This window comes from Brachyistius frenatus, unplaced genomic scaffold (assembly GCF_029030835.1).
Source record: "Brachyistius frenatus isolate BFR_SWC_R1_liver_20210118 unplaced genomic scaffold, ASM2903083v1 Contig_12, whole genome shotgun sequence".
NCBI lineage: Eukaryota > Metazoa > Chordata > Actinopteri > Embiotocidae > Brachyistius > Brachyistius frenatus.
In genome coordinates, this window is record NW_027210611.1 from 5,762,501 (window position 1) to 5,780,867 (window position 18,367).

General features: G+C 41.1%; 2 protein-coding genes across 3 annotated transcripts in view; one reads left to right on the plus strand and one right to left on the minus strand.

Annotated features, from left to right (window-relative positions):
• dcaf8 (DDB1 and CUL4 associated factor 8) overlaps positions 1-3,098 on the minus strand; it is an 8,929-nt gene extending 5,831 nt beyond the window's left edge. The window contains exons 1-4 of one of the 2 annotated variants that reach the window (XM_069692446.1): positions 3,019-3,098; positions 2,123-2,200; positions 1,916-1,999; positions 236-876 (exon numbers count right to left, since the gene is read on the minus strand). In XM_069692446.1, coding sequence (XP_069548547.1) covers positions 236-876; positions 1,916-1,999; positions 2,123-2,159 — 762 coding nt within the window. In that variant the 5' untranslated portion in view covers positions 2,160-2,200; positions 3,019-3,098. Of the gene's footprint in view, positions 1-235; positions 877-1,915; positions 2,000-2,122; positions 2,201-2,943 lie in introns of both variants that reach the window. The other variant, XM_069692445.1, reaches the window with a different exon arrangement.
• A 2,310-nt stretch (positions 3,099-5,408) lies between these two features.
• LOC138617420 (guanine nucleotide exchange factor VAV3-like) overlaps positions 5,409-18,367 on the plus strand; it is a 47,653-nt gene continuing 34,694 nt past the window's right edge. Inside the window, exons 1-6 of the mRNA XM_069692444.1 lie at positions 5,409-5,691; positions 8,989-9,105; positions 15,594-15,652; positions 16,290-16,355; positions 17,260-17,377; positions 18,272-18,364. Coding sequence (XP_069548545.1) covers positions 5,488-5,691; positions 8,989-9,105; positions 15,594-15,652; positions 16,290-16,355; positions 17,260-17,377; positions 18,272-18,364 — 657 coding nt within the window. The 5' untranslated portion in view covers positions 5,409-5,487. The remainder of the gene's footprint in view (positions 5,692-8,988; positions 9,106-15,593; positions 15,653-16,289; positions 16,356-17,259; positions 17,378-18,271; positions 18,365-18,367) is intronic.

Sequence of the window (18,367 nt, forward strand, 5' to 3'; positions counted from 1 at the left end):
AATTCACCAAGCAAAAATGCCAAACACGAAGCGATCCCCGATTTTACAATAAGATTCGCTGCTTTTCTCTCCCGCTTTCGTTTTCAGCGCTCTAAATGATGCCGTACTGGCCATTTTCCGCTTGTTCTGCCATCACGAGCCCTAATATTTAACTGGAAAAAAAAAAAAAAAAAAAAAAAAAAAAAGCTAATAATGAAAATAATCGTCAGCTGCGGCTCTGCTTGTTTTCCCTTACCTGAAAGACATTGCTCTTGTGTCCGCTGTCAAACTCCAGCTCGGCACGGCGGACGGCCCAGTCCCAGATGACCACTCGCAGGTCGTCGCTGCCCGACGCCAGGCGTGTACCGGAAGGGTTGAAGTGCAACGTGTTGACGCAGCCCGTGTGCCTCTCCAAGCGGCCCTGGAGCTCCAGCCTCTGCACGAGGCCCCGGGCTCCGCACACGCGCCTCACAAACTGGTGCGAGTCCCTGCCGATCTCCCGGGAGCGCAGCGAGGTGACCGCCCGCCACACGGGGCCACGCATGTCGCAGAGCTCGGCTCCCAGCCACGCCTCCATAGCCTCTTCATCATCTTTCTGCTCCTCTTCCTCTTCGTCGTTGTCGTCGTCGTCGTCGTCGTCCGAGCTGGGGGAGTTGTTGATGTCGTCGCCAGGCACGAGCCTCTTTCGAGCCGCCCTCCTCCCGGCATCCCTCTCTTTGGCCCTCTCTCGTCTCCCGCCCTCACTCTCCCTTTCGCCGTCCTCGGTCAGGGAGTAGCGGCCGCTGCCGTCCATGCTGTCCGTGTCTTCGTCCTCCTCTCCCTCTCTGTTCGCCCCGGTCTCTCCTGCCACGTCGGGCGTAGGTTTGTCTCCAGATGCCTCCGCTGTTTCTTTGGGAGCTACAGAAATAGGGAAGGCCGGGAAAAGGTCGAGGGAACACTCTCTCATTTGGGAGATTCGACAAAAGGTGCACAACTGCCGCACAAAATCTATAGTAAGCTTTCGTTGAAATAAAAAAATTTAAAAAAAATTAGAAAAATCGCCATCAGACTTAAATATAATAAACATACAAATAAATCAGTGTTAAGTCATATTAGGCTGCAACTAATATTTTATTATTCAAAAAGCAAACTCAAAACGACCTCACGGGTCTCGTTTGGAATCATCTAAATATGGTTAAAAACTAAACTTGTTGAAGACTGGGTGAGTTATGTGCCAATAGAGATTTCAAAAATGTGTTAAAAAAAAAAAAAAATAGAAAAATGATATAGACGCAAATGAGTTCGGCCGACTGCAGTGGAATCAGCTTAATCCAACAACCTCCCCCCCCCTCGGTGCAAACACTGCCCATATGGTCGTGCTCTTGCCTCCATACTGCAATAAATCAGCCAGCTGTGGCTCGGACAGAAAAGCTGGTTGCCCACTAATGGTATGGTTGGCGCTTCATCCCCAGTCCCCGGGGAAGTGTCCTTCGGCAAGACAATAACTGGCAGGCTCGCGTTGTTGCACGGGAAACGTTGCAAAGCACTTTGTAGGCCACGAAGGTAAAAAAATTTTTAAAAAAAGGGTGCTAAGGAAAGTGCACACCAGTCACCATAAATTGAGAACATCTCAGGTGTGAGTACTTTAGCCTGTACAATATTGGGAGAAACGACTTCGTGCAGTCTTAGAAATGCCAACTCAAAAAAACGATTACGAAGAAAGATTCACATCTCAATAACCGTAGCAAAACATGCGAGAAATGATCCAAAAATATATATATATGGAACACGCACTGTGATTCTCTATAACAATAAAGACAAATGACAACAAAGCCTTCGATTAACTGCTTCAAGCGATTTCTACCACACCAAGATGCTGTTGGCAACATCAGCTTTCTGGGCAGCTGCTTTAAAAAAAAAAAAAAAAAAAAAAAAAAACCTCCAAGAGTAGAGTTACCATCTCGTGCTTGAGCCTCTTTGCTTCCGGAGGCATCTCCCTCCTCGTGTTGATCTTCTCCGGGCTCCTTCTCCTCGGAGCCACCTGGTGAAAAGCAAAACATGTTCCCGTGATGAACTCTCACCTCGCACTCTTTTAAATGGTCAGTATAAACAGTCGGCTCGTTGCCTCCCCCCCCCCCTCCCCTCCTCGGTTTTGATCCGGTACCGTTCAGCGCAGTGGATCTGTCACCAGCCTCAGCCATTCCGTCTCCCTTTGTCCCGCGTCGACCCGAGGGGTAGAAACCTTTTGAGTGTCACACACACACACACACACACACAAAAAACAAGAGCACATGCAAGTTGGGTTATTCGCCACAATGTCACGTGTTCGGAAGAAGACCAGACCAGCTTGTGTGCGTTTTATAAGCGAGGCGCCACAGCTTGAAAGGCTCGCGGACTGTTTGGACCGACTGCGCGCTGTGTGCCCTGGTGGGGGGTGGCGGGGGTGGAGGTTTGGGAAGGGGGGGGGGGAGGGTGGGTGCACAAGTTACCCGTTAGCCTGGTAGCTCCATAAACTAACAGCCAGGCTAATTCTACCAGCCTTTCCGGTACAGACTAGTCGCTGCAACCCCCTCCCCCCCTCCCCTCCTCCCCCCAACGACGTAAACAAACCCCACGATTGCTCGCTTGGCTTGACTCGCAGGCCTGACCGATGCCATCATATATATATATATATATATATATTGTTGTTGTTGTTGTTTTGTGATGCTTTAGTGGTGCATCGTCCCCTTGCAAAAACTGCGACTGCCCCGACAGTTATTACCGTGAGCTGACCTAGCTACCTAGCGTGTGTGCGGGGGGGGGGGGGGGGGGAAGGAGGAGGAGGGGGGGTTGGTCGGTTGAACACATACCGAAACTAAAAAAAAAAAAACCCACACAGCTGGGCCAGCTGGTGCAGAAGCAACCGACCGGCTTTCGGGGTTTGTCACAAAATGCGAACCGGGCGGATAAAGCGTCGCCTTTCCGCTCGCTAACGCTAAACGTTACCTCTTCTTGTCTTCTCTCGTGTCTCTCGTGTCTCTGTCTCCCCCCCCCCCCCGAAGGCCCGACGACGAGGCGTACTTCTCAGTTCAGTCCTAATCTTTTACCGCACAATTTATTTTCTCCGCCGCTCTACTCAGCAACTCGGCCAAGTGCCTCGACGAGGAAATCTCTGACGTAAAACAAACGACATCTGGGGATTGCGTACATAAAGCTTTTTTTTTTTTCTTCTTCTTCTTCTTCTTCTTCTTCTTCTTTTTTTTTCTTCTTCTTCTTCTAAAAAAAAAAAAATCGGACTATGATACGAAGCTAGCCGCGTTCACGCAAGGTTGATAGCTCTGTTTATGTTTTCCTCCTTCTGCTTCTTCTTCGTTGCTTTTTTTTTTTTTTTTTGGGTTTAGGAGGTGGGAGCGGGGGCAGGTTGTGATATCAACCTTTATGTGCATACCGCCACCTACCGTTTGTAAAACAGATAACATAATAAACAAATGATCCTGTGTTTATTAGATTATCCATTTCCCCTTTTTTTTGTGTTCCTTAAATCTCATGTCTATTTGTTCCTTTCGCTTCCAAATTGTAGCCTGTAGAGCCTATCAAATATATATATATTAATATATAAATATATATAAGAATATACCATTTCCTCTTTGTATTTGATACATTAGCCTACAATAAATACACAGTGGTGGAAAAAAAAAAGTATTCAGATTCTTGACTGAAGTATAGATTCCAATACAGCAATGTGAGAATACTCAACATCAAGTAAAAGTCCTGCATAAAAAATAAATAAATAAATAAATAAGTGAATGTAAAAACGTTTCAGCGGAAAAATTAGAGGCTATTTAAAGTATCAAAGTAAAAGCACAGCTTTAGTCTCTGACTGACCTCATCCCACTTTTTATGCCAAAGTTACAATGTTTGTTTTTTTTGTTGTTTTTTTTTTTGCACTACCTGCCATCATCTCAGTTGTACAAACCAACAGTTTAGCGGTAAGTGAACTGGAAATTATGGGATGAATACTCCTGTTCCTACATGATTATTTTGAGATTTTGAGACTCAGTAATTATAAAAGATAGTTGGCTCAGTATCCTCAATCGGATTTATTTTCTTCAATTTTGACCTTTACTCAGGAGGGGTTTTTAAAAAATTTTTTTTTTACCTTTTTTATCACTAATGTCCAATTAATATCAGCAGATCCTAAATGGCTTTGTACAATGTATTCTTGTGTTTTATTTGGGCTGTTTTCCTCCAATTATTTTCAGGTAAATTATCAGAGACTAGAAAGTCTGAATCTTTTTGTATTGAAGTAGTCAAGAAAGCAAGTTTCCCTGCTTAACTCTTATACAAGCTGAAGTTCATGAGCCTGATATAATGTCAAAGGAAACATCTGGCTCCCCCTCTGAGGTTGAAACTTGATGGGATCCCTTCACTTCCTTCCTGTGTTTATGTCACAGGTTTAATGACAGTGATCCACAGTGATCCAATGATTCGTTTAGTTATACTTGTTGAAACAAAGATCACAGCTCCCCACCACAAAGACCCAAGATTACAGTCCCCTGCTTATAATCCACATGGAATTTCAGTTTTGAATGAGAAACAGTGAGGGAAACTTCTCCCTGTAGTTTCTCAGAGAATAAATAGGGACAAACTGGACAAGTTGGGTGTGAATGATAAAACATGTTATTTGATTAATCTGCCATGTGATTGAGAACATTGCCAACAAGATTAATATTTAATCACTTAAGTAATCTATCAAGCAAAATTGTCAGATTTGCTCGTTGTAGCTCCTTCATCGTGACATTTGGATTGTTTTTATGTTATTATATATTTAATCAGCTCTCATTTGGTTTTGGACTGTTGGTCAGATACTACAAGTAATATATGAAGATGAAATCTGGATTCAGCAAAAATGTGTTGGGCAGGTTCTTTATTAGTTATAGTTTATAGATTAAATAATCAGTCAAAATTAAGTGAATTATTTGGCAATGTAAATAATCATTTGTTGCAGTCCCACAGTTAAAAAGAAACTGACAACCAGTTAATATGAAATGATCATTTTACTTGCTGGCAACAGCTGGTACGGTCTGGTTTTTAAAAATATGTAAAAACTAAATGTTAACTTGCATGTGCTTTCACACCCTCCGACCTAACCAGAGTAGCTGTATTCAACACCTGATATGCCAATTTAAATCACAAAAATTGGCCAAAGACAGGAAATGGTAAAATGTTTTGATAAAAAAAAAAAAAAAAAAAATGTTTTTATGAGAGTAACGAGGACCGCTGTGGAAATGTCACAGAAGAAGGAAGGGGAAGTTCGCGTAGATAGAGGGGGTTTCACAACGGCCACCCCCATCTGTGCAGCTCTCATAAACTGCAGCGGCTCTGTGTGCCCTCCAGAGGCGATGCTGGAGTTTGGAGAGACGAGCTGACGGCCCAGAGCGCAGCGTCAACCATGCGGAGCTGCACAGACTTGAAATAAGGACATACGTTTTTTTTAATTTTTTTTTTTTTTTTAAGTCTCACCTGCTGTTCTCTCTGCTCTCCGCCAACATGGAGTACTGGAGGCAGTGTGCGGTGTGGCTGATCAGCTGCAACGTGCTGCCGGCGAACCACCGGGTGACAGCGGACACGGCGCAGGTGTTCGACCTGGCGCAGACCTTGCGGGACGGGGTGCTGCTGTGCCAGCTGGTCAACAACCTGAGACCTGACACCATCAACCTGAAGGAGATCAATCTCAGGCCACAAATGTCACAGGTAAGCTGACGATTCCTGCTCTGCTGTCAAAGCAACTTGTTGTTACGTGTGAAGAGGAAAATAGAATCAAAATGACTTTGTTCACATTTAAGAGTAGGCTGTTGGCTGTAGTGTTAAATGTTAACAACAGGCCAAGCCAGTTTGTCAGTTTAAATTTACTCAGGTGATATAGAGTCAGAGCTGTTCTGCTAGTGGACAACCTAATTAAAAATGCATGACTTGTATCCACAGGTTGGCAGCTGCTTTTCAATAAATGACTGTAGAAGATAAAAACACAGCAGATCTACATCATGATCTCTAAACAGCCACAAAAGTTGAAGGCAAATTAGCACATTATACAGTTATTTTGTTTTGTTTGGTCACTCTGCCTGTAAGGAACTATGATTATGGTGCAGAAGCCTGTTTCCAGTGTTCTTAAATGTTGCATACAAACTTATGTTAGTTCATTTTAACCTTTAGGTTTTCCATGATTTCAAAACAGATTCATATATTATAAGAATTTGCAGCTTAAAGCAAGCTGTTGACCATTTTCGATCTGTTCGATATTAAAGCCCTGACTTTGAACACAGAGCCATCCTCTCTGTTGAGTCACTAAACATTAAAGCCACTGAGTGACCCCTGACCTCTTGGATATTTCTTCTGAGTTTGATAATTAGTCCAAATTGGATTGTTGTGTCTTCATTTTTGAATTCTTATCTCCATCTCAGCAGCCGGAGGCTTTACCTTCAGTAAGAGAGTTTTAAATGTGTGAAGAAATGATCCAGGACTTGACCTCTCTTTACCCACATTAATGCTTCTCGCTGCCACTGGAGAGGCCTGATAAAATCCTGCCTTTGATCCACCCATTAGTTAGGAAACTCTTACAATTTGTGCCCCAGCTGGTGGTTTACGAGAGATATAATACGAGTAGTTAGCCATCACAGGAGGCTGTGTGATTTCTACACTCTTTAAAACTGCACAGTTTTATTCAAGACATGTATTTTCTAGTACAAAACGCCATCTTGACCAGGATTTTCTTGAAGAAGAGATCGAAGATATTTCATTTAAAATCTCATCGGTTAATTTAGGGTTAAATCAAAACATTATAACTTAATGTTATGAAAATGATCTTTCTTGATAATTACAGAGACAGATGTAAATATCAGGATACCAAAATGGCTGTAAAAGAAATGTTGTGATTACCAAAATATTGACCAATATGTTTCTTGTAACATATGAAAGCAAGATTTCCTGTGCAGCAGTGTACTAACATTACGAGTGACTAGATCTATTTGCACATTCTAAACAGTTTGACAATCAATCAGGGTCAAAGGACCTAATAATAATAAAAAAAATACACAACAGAAGTCAGCCTAATAATATTTTCCTAAACTTTACATGTTGGAAGATGATAAACATTTATTTACAGACTGAAATTATATTTTGCCACAGATTCCTTCAAAAATCATTTAATCAAAAATGTTTTCCAATTTTACAGTCCACGACCTACCACATGTACTGGAGACGTCTCATCAAAATGACTTATTTTGCTTTAAAATCTTTACTTCAGTAATAAATAAAATCCAGTTTTATAGTATTAGACGGAGCCCTGTCTTATACACTGCAGTGTTCTGTATGCGCTCTGTCAGTGCACATCCACTTGTCTTTTATGTTCTTGAGAGACGGTGAAAGCAAACCTGGGGCATAACGGGCCGAACAATGGCTAGTCGTAGCCTGCAGCTGTAGGCCATCCGAGTACGGTCGAGAAAAGGCATGTATGTCAGCGGTCCCCACATTTTAGATGGCACTTTCATTGTGGCCCCGCTGACCCTCGATCTTAGAAATGGAAACAATGGCATGAGGGTAATGTGCTGGAGGACAAGAGTGCAGTGTGCCGTGATGAAAATGCACCCAAAATTGCTATTTGTAATCGTATTGTATGTTATGCAAAACGGCAGGATAGATAATACAATGTATGATAATGAACAAATATGCACTGAATATCTTTTCTTACATTTTCTTAAGTTTTAATAGGGAAATAAGGGATTGATTTAGAAGGAAGATTTCTCAAGATATTACAGATATATTCTCCTAAGTGTTGATATATGTGATAATCAATAATGTCAAATGTTAGTTCCAAAAACTAAAAGCATCTAAAGGAAGTACAATAACAAAGTCACAGGAAAACGAACACAGCTCTATGAAGCTGCACCTTAATCCATCAATTATTACATTAAAGAAACGCCAGAATTTTAACAGTCTGTTTTTTTCACTCGTGAAGCCAAAGATGCTGTTTTGTTTTTTTCTCCTCACAATTTGGATGTGAACCAGAGACTGTACTCGGGAGCTGTGACTAAGACTGGTGGCGGTGCAAAGCCATCATGCTCATGCACTTCCTCTACAGACGAACGGGGCCCCAGGGGGCGGTGGAGTGATTACAGGCGTCTCCATGATGAGCTGATGTGAAAAAAAAAAAAAAAAAAAAAAAAGCTTATCTGTTCTCGAGAATCTGTTTTTTCCTGCAAATAACCACATGTGCCGTTTCGAGTTCAGTTATTGCTTAATAATGTGCTTGAAACGTTTAATTATATTGGAAAGTTTATTTACTATATGAATACTTCACAGGATATTTTTAATACAGTGCTACGAGAAGTGGCTCTTTAGCAGAAGAGGCAGAAGCTCAACTCAGACCTTGAACCTAAACCATAACCATAAACTGTTGGACTGCATACATAGATCCTCATAGGAAGTGACACCAACAGAGAACAATCGGTAGTTCCATTTCACAGTTCAATTTTCAATTTTCACTTTCTGTTTGCAGAGTTTGTGGTTCACGTTCACTTTTATATAAAGCGGCTTCATAGTCTTTGTGAAGTTTATGTAGGCTAAAATATAATTCAGATGTTTGTTCTTCCAGATGACAGAAAATATGTTTTCCACGTCACCTTGGAATCTATCCATAAAGATAGTTTTGTTGTTGTTTGTTTGGTTTTTGAGATGATTTGACTGTTACATTAGAATGTGTTTATTCACGCCGCTCACAGCACAAAAAACTATATTTAAAATGGTCAACATTCAGCATCTCTTTCCGAAAACAATGTCACTGTTATTCTGGATAATCCAAGCTGTCAACAGTTCAGAGGTCCATCGCGACTATAAAAATGTGTAGTTTTTAAAAACTAAATCCATCTGCATGCCTAAACACCACCTCTTTTGTAATGTAATTTCCAGGACAGTTCAATTATTATTCTATTGTCCCTAACGTGGGTATAGAAAAGACATTCAAAACTGACGCGTGTCAATTTTTGCTCTTTGCAGTTCCTGTGCTTGAAAAACATTCGGACATTCCTGACTTCCTGCTGCGATGTGTTCGGGATGAAGAAAAGTGACTTATTTGAAGCCTTCGATCTCTTTGATGTTCGAGACTTCGGAAAGGTAACACCTGCGTCTGTCATCAGGATTTTCTGCCACTGCACCATGAAAACAGTCCTGTGATTTCCTGTACGATGATATTCTCCAGTTAAATTTTGTGCGTTTATTTTGGTTCTCTTTTCTTCTCTGAGCTGCCTCCTTTAGTTTCAGTGAGTTATAAAAGTCTGAAAGCACTTTTACAAGCTGTTTTACAAGGAAATCAGTTTGAGGGAGCACTTCTCAATATTACTGTTGAGTGATGAAGACGTTGGTGTTGGTTGTCTCTCTAATCAGTAGTGCGTTTTACAGTTTTCTCCATTGTTCAGATGTTAGATAGTAAGAAGCAGTCGGTCAGAATTTGTGCTTCAGTTTGTGTCATCGCAACTCCTCATACGTCATGTATTTAAAACATGACAATAACAAAAATGATTCACAGTTTTTTGGGGAAAAAGCTGAAGCGTATTGAACATAAGACTCTCAAGCTAAATTTTGATGTGCCCAGCGTTGTAAGGTTTTTGCGGTTTGCACTATTTGTGTGATATCTTAGTGTGCAAAGTAAAGAGAAGTGTGTGAAGAAAATCAGAAATCACTCACTGAGTTGTGGTCACTGCTTCACTGCATTTACAAGCGTAGACCAAATTTATGTGACCAGTTCTCCAAATCACAAACAGTCTATAAATCCAGTCACGCATTAAGATTTCTATGATGCAGACCTTTGTGATATAGAGCCAGTCATTCAGTATTTGTCCACTCAGTGCCTTGTCTTTCGTTTTCATGGTCACCTCTGAAGGGCTCGGCTGATGACTCTTTATTGCTGCATTATTGTGGATGCTGGTTTCAGTGTGTGTAAACAGCGTTATCAGGTCAGTGGGTTTGTAGTGCATCCTGCCGTAGCTACTCTGCAGACTGTCGCACGCCGCACAGGAGCCTGATTTAACTCCGCCAGAGAAAGCTCGCTCACTGAGCAGCCTTATTCCCACAATTCCTTGGTTTAGTGCATTTGGTGCATAACTTTGCCTAGGAGCTTTATGACCTGTCTCAGCGTTTAGAGGCTTCTACGGGGAAATGCATGATTATTTGTTACTTAAGCATATGTTTGTTGGAGTGCAGGCATTCATCTGTGCTGTATTTATTTGATTTGAAACGCATTACATTTGAAATACAGTACATCAAATTAATTTGGGGGTTTATAAATAATTTAGACAGTATGTTACGAATTTAAAAATGTCAGGTAAAGTTTGTGTGTGTGTGTGTGTGTGTGTGTGTGTGTGTGTGTGTGTGTGTGTGTGTGTGTGTGTGTGTGTGTGTGTGTGTGTGTGTGTGTGTGTGTGTGAGACAGAACATCTTAATGAAAAAATGATATACAGGCACTGCACAGAGAAAATTAATGGATTTCAAAAGTCTTTCATTTAAGCAAATTATGCAAGATTACACTGTTAAATTTACTTCCCTGTGGAGAATAGAGAGGGGTCATAAGTGCTTCAGAGCTATGAGTGAGTGCATATTGAGCTTTGCATGCAGTCACACACACACACACACACACACACACACACACACACACACACACACACACACACACACACACACACACACACACACACACACACACACACACACACACACACACACACACACACACACACTCTCTCTCTCTTTTCTTTCAGTTCAGTGTTGCGTTCTAAAGAAGCTTCCAGTTAATCTGGCTGTTGATAATCCCACAGGGGAGGTGCTGCCTGCAAATATGAACAGTACATATAAGCCAGGCTGCGTAATCTCGCTCATGTTCAAGGGTTGTCCATCAAACAAACAAGCTTCCAGGAGGAGGAAGATTGCACTGCATCGTTACTTTTTTCCTCCATTACAAAAAGCGATTGGGTTGGATCGGCTCCAAGTAGGGCTGTACAGCTGAACAAGAAATCTCTTCCTTATTTTCCAGAAACATCCAAAAGAGAACATCTCAAATCTCAGCCAGTCTAATCCACTCCGACTTGAATTGTGCCAACTCTGCCCGTAGACTGAGCATTAGTCCATTCAATATCTAACGAGAGCTCTCTAACCTACATTCCTCCTCTGAGTTACTACAGCTGCACCGCGGGCAGCCAAACTGAGTGCGTGCAGCAGCCTGGAGGCCAGACAAATGAAAGGAAGCGGCAACATAAATATCAGCCTCTTGAAAAACAAAATGTTTGCTTATCCAACTCAGGTGAACATAGAAGGATATTTATGCAGGGGGAATGTGTAGTTTTTTCGACTTAGTTTGACATTTTGGGAAATAAGCTGTTACAACCTCAATTTAACACGAGGAGGAACATAAGTCAGTCCAAATCTTTTTCAACAAAGGGAACCTAAAGTGCTAAGAAAATGCTGCTAAAACACATTAAAATTAACAATGACAAAAGAAAGGAGTGAGTTTAACAGCAAAACAGAAACTAAAAAAGTGTAAAAATGGAAGCTAATATGTGTCAGGGTCTCCAAGGCCAAAATAATAAACAAAAAAGCCAAACTCATTCTAACCAGAAAATTAAAAAAAAGCTCTGCAGCCCTACAGCAGCCAATTGGCAAGGAGCAGGTTCCGGAGGTTGATATAAACTAACGATCAGACGAGGTTTAGGGGCGAGCTCACCTGCCACAATGGAAAACAGGCAGCAAGAAGGTTAGTGGATATTACATAAGCGCATTCTTGCCGGAAGTTAGGTGAGAATATCATACCACACGTCTGGACAGTAAATTTGATTGTAGTCTGTTAGTTTAGCGTCACATAAAGACTAGAAAGAGGAAGTAGCTCGTCCGGCTCTGTCCAGACTCAACAAAATTAGTCCACTAGTTCTGCTGTCCTGGAGTGGTGACATCATCATCAGAGCCTTGTCAGACATCTTGAGGGCAATTTATTTTGTTCTAGGGACCTGAAAATCAATGTTTGTGAGAATCATATGCTGTAAAACTGAAGGTTATTTTTTAGATGGCTAAGTGTGTGTGTGTTTTGAATGAGCAGAGTGACAGACATGAACACTTGATTTATTCCATAGTGTTACAACAACACTTACAACTTTGTTTTCTAGAGTGCTCTGGGAATTTAAGATACACTTTGTAAATAGGCCACACTAACTTCAGCTACTGTATGCTTGTGGTTTTGCTTCTCAAGTCACATGGTAAATTTCATCTGCCAAGTCAGGTGTGAGAACAAGTTGTTTTGAAGACAACCTCGAAGGATTTAACACTTTAGTACTCTAGATAAATACATGTTTGATTATTTACTTTGTAGGTAGGTATATACTTTATTAATCCCCGAGGGGAATTTTTTTTAATTTTGTGTATTCATATGGGTTCTTCCTTCATTAAGAAGTGATATTCAACTTTTTTGTTATTCTGTGTTAGCTGTGTTAGAGCTGACGTGCACAACACCACATTGCAAACAAGTAAAATAATCTCTCTTAAATTTTTTTTTGTTGTTGTTGCTTTGTTTCAGAAAATAACATTTCCACTGCTGTTAATAACTTGTGATGATGTTGAGGCCTTTTGCAATTTTAAAGGTGGTCTCTCGCTTGTTTTTTTTTTTTTTAGAAATAAGACTCTTTCAAGTCACAAGCACACTTGGTTTCAGCCAAAGCCACAGCACTCATTCACACAGGAAGAGGAGAGAAAGACTGCATGACAGCCCGTTGTATCTAACCCCATCGACTATTCCTTTCAAACCTGCCTGCAAATCCAAATTCTGCGAACAGAACAGTACTTTGAAGTGTTGTTAGGAGAAAATTCTTCGTACCAACCAGATAAATTATGAAGTAAAAAAAAAAAGAACTAATTTGGGTGTTTATATGTTTTCTTTTCACTATTTATCTCACAGTATCGACTGACTCCACTTTGTGAATTATATGACCTAACAGTGGCCACTACATGTTCAAGACAGTAACGATCTTGTATCTGAGTGTATAAAATTGATGTTCAGTGTTCATGGATTTCTGCAGGCCAAGATAAAGGAACACTAATGACTATCATAACATAGTTTTCATTTGCCATAATTTAAATCTGCTCTGCTCCCCATTAACTTGCGTGGTCGACTTCAGGCACATGCACAACTAATATAGATTACATTACATTTCATTTAGCTGACGCTTTTATCCAAAGCGACTTACAATAAGTGCATTTCAACCATGAGGGTACATGACCCAGAACAACAGGAATCAAGAAAATACAATTTCTTCAAGAAAGCCACGACAAAGTGCTGTCAGGAAGTGCTATTTTAAGCACTACTAAAGTTCTACTATTCAAGGTAAAGTCGGAAGAGGTGTGTTTTTAGTTTGCGGCGGAAGATGTACAGAGTTTCCGTTGTCCTGATGTCGGTGGGGAGCTCATTCCACCATTTAGGAGCCGGGACAGCAAACAGCCGTGATTTTGTAGTGTTTAGCTCACAGTGAGGGAGCAACAAGCCGATTGGTAGAAGCAGAGCGGGCTGGGATGTGTGGTTGGACCATGTCCTGGATGTAGACTGGACCCGATCTGTTCGCAGCACGGTACGCAAGTACCAATGTTTTGAAACGGATGCGGGCGGCTACTGGTAACCAGTGAAGGGAGCGGAGGAGCGGAGTAGTGTGAGGGAATTTCGGGAGGTTAAAAACCAGTCGAGCTGCTGTATTCTGGATGAGCTGCAGAGGTCGGATGGCACTAACAGGTAGACCTGCCAGGAGGGAGTTACAGTAGTCTAGACGTGAGATGACCAGAGCCTGGACCAGAACCTGGACCAGAGCCTGGATCAGAGCCTGGATCAGAACCTGGACCAGAGCCTGGACCAGAACCTGGGCCAGAGCCTGGACCAGAGCCTAGACCAGAGCCTGGACCAGAGCCTGGACCAGAACCTGGACCAGAACCTGCGCCGCCTTCTGAGTGAGAAGAGGACGTATTCTCCTGATGTTGTGCAGCATGCATCTACAGGAACGTGTTGTTGCAGTGATGTTGGCAGTAAGGGAGAGTTGACTGTCGAGTGTCACGCCGAGGTTCCTAGCAGTCAGGGTCGGGGATAACACAGAGTTGTCCAAGGTAGTAGTCAGTTCGAGGGTGGGAGAGTCTTTCCCTGGAAGGAAGAGCAGTTCAGTCTTGTCGAGGTTGATTTTCAGGTGGTGTGCGGACATCCACTGAGAGATGTCAGTCAGGCAGGCAGAGATTCGTGCTGCTACCTGTGTTTCAGATCGGGGAAAAGAGAGGATTAGTTGGGTGTCATCAGCATAGCTGTGGTAGGAAAAGCCATGCGAGTGAATGACAGAGCCGAGAGAGTTGGTGTACAGAGAGAAGAGGAGGGGACCCAGGACGGAGTCTTGAGGGACACCAGTAGTGAGAGGACAAGGTTCAGACACAGATCCTCTCCAAGTTACCCGGTAAGTGCGGTCGTTGAGGTAGGATGAGAACAGGGAGAGGGCAGAGCCTGAGACACCGAGGTCCTGAAGGGAGGAAATAAGGACATTACTACACTACATACAGCATGATGTATTGTATAACAAAATTACTAATACAGAGTGAACTGTGGTAAAAGAAAGAATAAGACATTGTGATAAGATGATGCAATTTAACAACTGAATGTTAAAGTCATAAAGAAAGTGATTTTAAAGATGCTCAGTAAAGTTTAATGTGTTGTTCCGCTGCTTTGTAACCTGTGCTGCTACCGTGACAAGTAAATGTTACTTGGTATTTGACTTTTTGGTAAAGGGAGCTCTTGTTACTACCACAACTGCTACTTTACATATTATGATTGTTTTTTTTATAAATGATTTTGGACATTGTATGCCTTTTAAAGATGGTAATAGTAGAGAGATGTCAGGAAATGTGGGAAATAGTTGGACAAAAGAGGTCCAGGTGAATGCAAACACTGTTGTTCATGGTTGTGATTCGACTTTTCTTTTTCGTAGCAAAAGTGTTGCTACCTGCTGAAACACTGGTGATGAGTTGTTGTCTGTTGGTAAGATATTGTGCAAGTTTTTGCTGTTACTAGTTGAAGCTGGTTTGCTGTGTTGTGTTAAGATTGTACTTGTTGCTAAATATGGTTTTCAAATTTTCTGTGGTGATTGCAGTGTTTCGAGTGCATTTACATTTACAAGTTATTTTTTTGTGCTTTGGTCTGTGGTCACATCATGGGATGGATTTTCGGGATGAGACGGATTTGCATGTTTACAGCTTGCAAATAAAATCACTGTGCATTCAAAATATATCACTACATCCATTAAATCTGAGTTTAAGCAGATTGAACCATGGACTTCGACCGATATTGTTAGGCGCTCTGGTATTATTGTTATTAAGCAGCAAATCACATATTAGAGCTTTAAATCTGAGTTTCCCACTATAATTAAGGTTTGAATGGTGACATGAATATTTACAACTCAGAAACTGATAATTACAATAATTATAATATGACTTAGAGTGTGTGTGTGTGTGTGTGTGAGAGAAAGGCCTAGGTTTATGTAATATTGTTTGTCCTCTCTCTGACCCATTCAAAAACATGATTTCACACACCTTTGTTTCACCAGGTTATGGACACTCTATCCAAGCTCTCTTCCACAGCATTCGCTCACCAAGGAGGATTCAAGTAAGTCACCTAATTTTAAAGAAAAGTTATCGCCTGTACAAAGTGTGTACCCGCACCTCCCTTTCGCTTCCACTTTAGTCCCTCTTCCCACTCCTCCTCCCCTTACCGACACTGCAGCCACAATTACAGCCACATTTCACTCACTAATTTACATTTTTACCAAATGTTCTATATACTTTATTACCAGGAATGAGAAACAACTGTTTCCCCCCCCTCTAAATGCAGAGTTTCTGTTTATTTGAGTATTAATAACTGTAACAAAATGGTAATTATTAGAGTAACAAAAACAACAATATCTATTTGGATATGACAAGATATATTATTTTATTTAATATATGATATGACCCACTGATGGACAGAAAAGTAATAAAATATGAATATTGTTAATCAGACTGATTTATTTTTTTTCACAGATCTCTCATGCATGTTGAAAACCACTAATAGATATATATTAATCCAGATTAATTATTCATTTTCATCCTTTTCTTGTACACCAAAGTATATTGGACTGTTCTGGATATCGGAGCACATTTTGACATATCAAAAGTTTCCTGCCCAAAGTCATTCAGCAGTGGTTGCTTCACTGCAATTTTTCTGTTAAACACTGAACCTCACGCTGCTTTGCTGTCACTTCCAGGCCATTTCCAACCGAGGAGAGCCTGAAAGACGAGGACATTTACAACAATCTGGAAGACTTGATTGAGTATGTATGAGGCTCCTCTCTCTGCGGGCCCATTACTGCTGTTGATAGAACTGTGGCAGTAGCTGAACCCGCTCTGCTCATCATCCATGCTCTCCAGGGGTCTGGACACCCACATGTTTTGGTAAAAGGCTTGGCTCCGTTTCTCTGCTACTGTCAGAGGAAACGAATGAGTAATTCTGCATGTTTTTGCTGAGTGCCTGCATACCGCCCACATCAAGGTTCTGGATGAGTGATCTTGACAGTTTGATTGATAGGTCGACAGAAGACAATAAGAGTTATTCAAAAAAAAAAAGTAGAACGGATACAATATTTATGTTTTCATGCCACATCTGAGTTTTAGATCATGATTTCATTGAATTGTGTGCCATGCCTTCTGGAGGTATTTCACTCTTTAAGACATACATGCATTGATCAGTAATTAAAGAATGAGTTAATAGAAATGTAGTCTTGATTTTTCATGTTGTACATCACTCGTGTTTTTTTTTATAATGGATTTAAAACAATTTGTAGGCTGTCTGTGAAGATTCTTGCTCCTTCAGGTTATATTTAATCTAAGTCTTATCCAACAGTAACTGGACTGACCTCTCATCCAAAAGACTTCTTTGGCTCAGTTCTCATACCTTCGAATGGGAGGTGAAAAGTCTTCAAGCAAGTCTAGTAGCCTTCTGGATGACAATGAATTCATAGGCTGATTTCAAATGGACTATATAAAATGTTTTTTTGCAATTTGTTTATATCTGTGTGTATTTCATACTACTACAAGTTGCATCTGATACAAAGAAAACTGCATCTATGGCAGCGGTGTGAATCTAAACTGATATTGTCATTTATATTTACCAAAACTTTTTTGCCAAAGAAAGAGGAAACATCTGTCTGATAACTAGCTCCTGTTTGTGTGTGATAGTGAGAATGCTCCTGAGGATGAGGATGAATTGTATGCAGCCGTCTATGGGGTGGAAGAAGACTACGCCGGTGGGGAGATCTACGAAGACCTCATGAGGACTGAGAAGCATCCGCCACTGGTACCAGGATGAGTCAGCCACTTTCACTCACGCACGCGCACCACGCACCACGCACCACGCACACAACTGAATTGGTGTACCACAGCGGTCTGTATTGGAGCCATTTTTCCGGTTGTTTAAAGTTTGTCCTTTGCTCTTACTTCTTAAATGTGTGCTGATGATGTATTTGTGCGTGTTCTTTGGATTCTATCGGCCTGCCCAGCGACTTCAGATGAAACGAGTCACAGGCGATATCTGTCGCTTTTATATAGTGATGGAGTTCATCTGCATTCTGAATAGATGCTGTTCATTTCTTTTAGCAGGTAGTTATTGACTGGGCAACATGTATGAAAGACCAAATCACTGAGAAGTCTAAACCATCGGCGTTATGACTAATTACCCAACATCAACTCAGATAATTATTGTGTGATTTGAAATACTTAATCAATGTGCCCAGCTTAAGTTACATTAATATACTTTAAAAATCAAAGGGAGAGTCCTTCATGTTCTTACTTTTTAATTTAAATATCTTTGTTAGTGTTGTTTTAACCTGAGTTCTCACTGTCAATCTATTCATCAACCTCGTGCTGCAGCTTATAGTTGTGTGAAACATGCAGGAGGAATTCTTCAGTAGCTCATAAATTGTTGGAGTAAATATTCTGAACACATTATTGTCTGCAGATAAAATAGATAAGACTTTATTAATCCTGCGGTGGGATATTCAGCACACAGCAGTTTAAGGATACAGGTAGAAGAGACAAGTACAACAAATTTAAATACACATACAATAAAAAATTGAATAGAATACATTTTGTTTTAGAAAAAAAAAAGGAAGCAAAAACCACACAAAATTGTATTTTCCTTCATCAGATGTTAATATTCAAAGAACATGTTCTAAGGTGCGTGTCTTTCTAGAAGCAGGCGGAGGTGGATGTCCGGAGCTTCTGCCTTACAGAGATCAAACAGACTGAGGAGAAATACACAGAGACCCTGGAGTCCATTGAGAAGGTG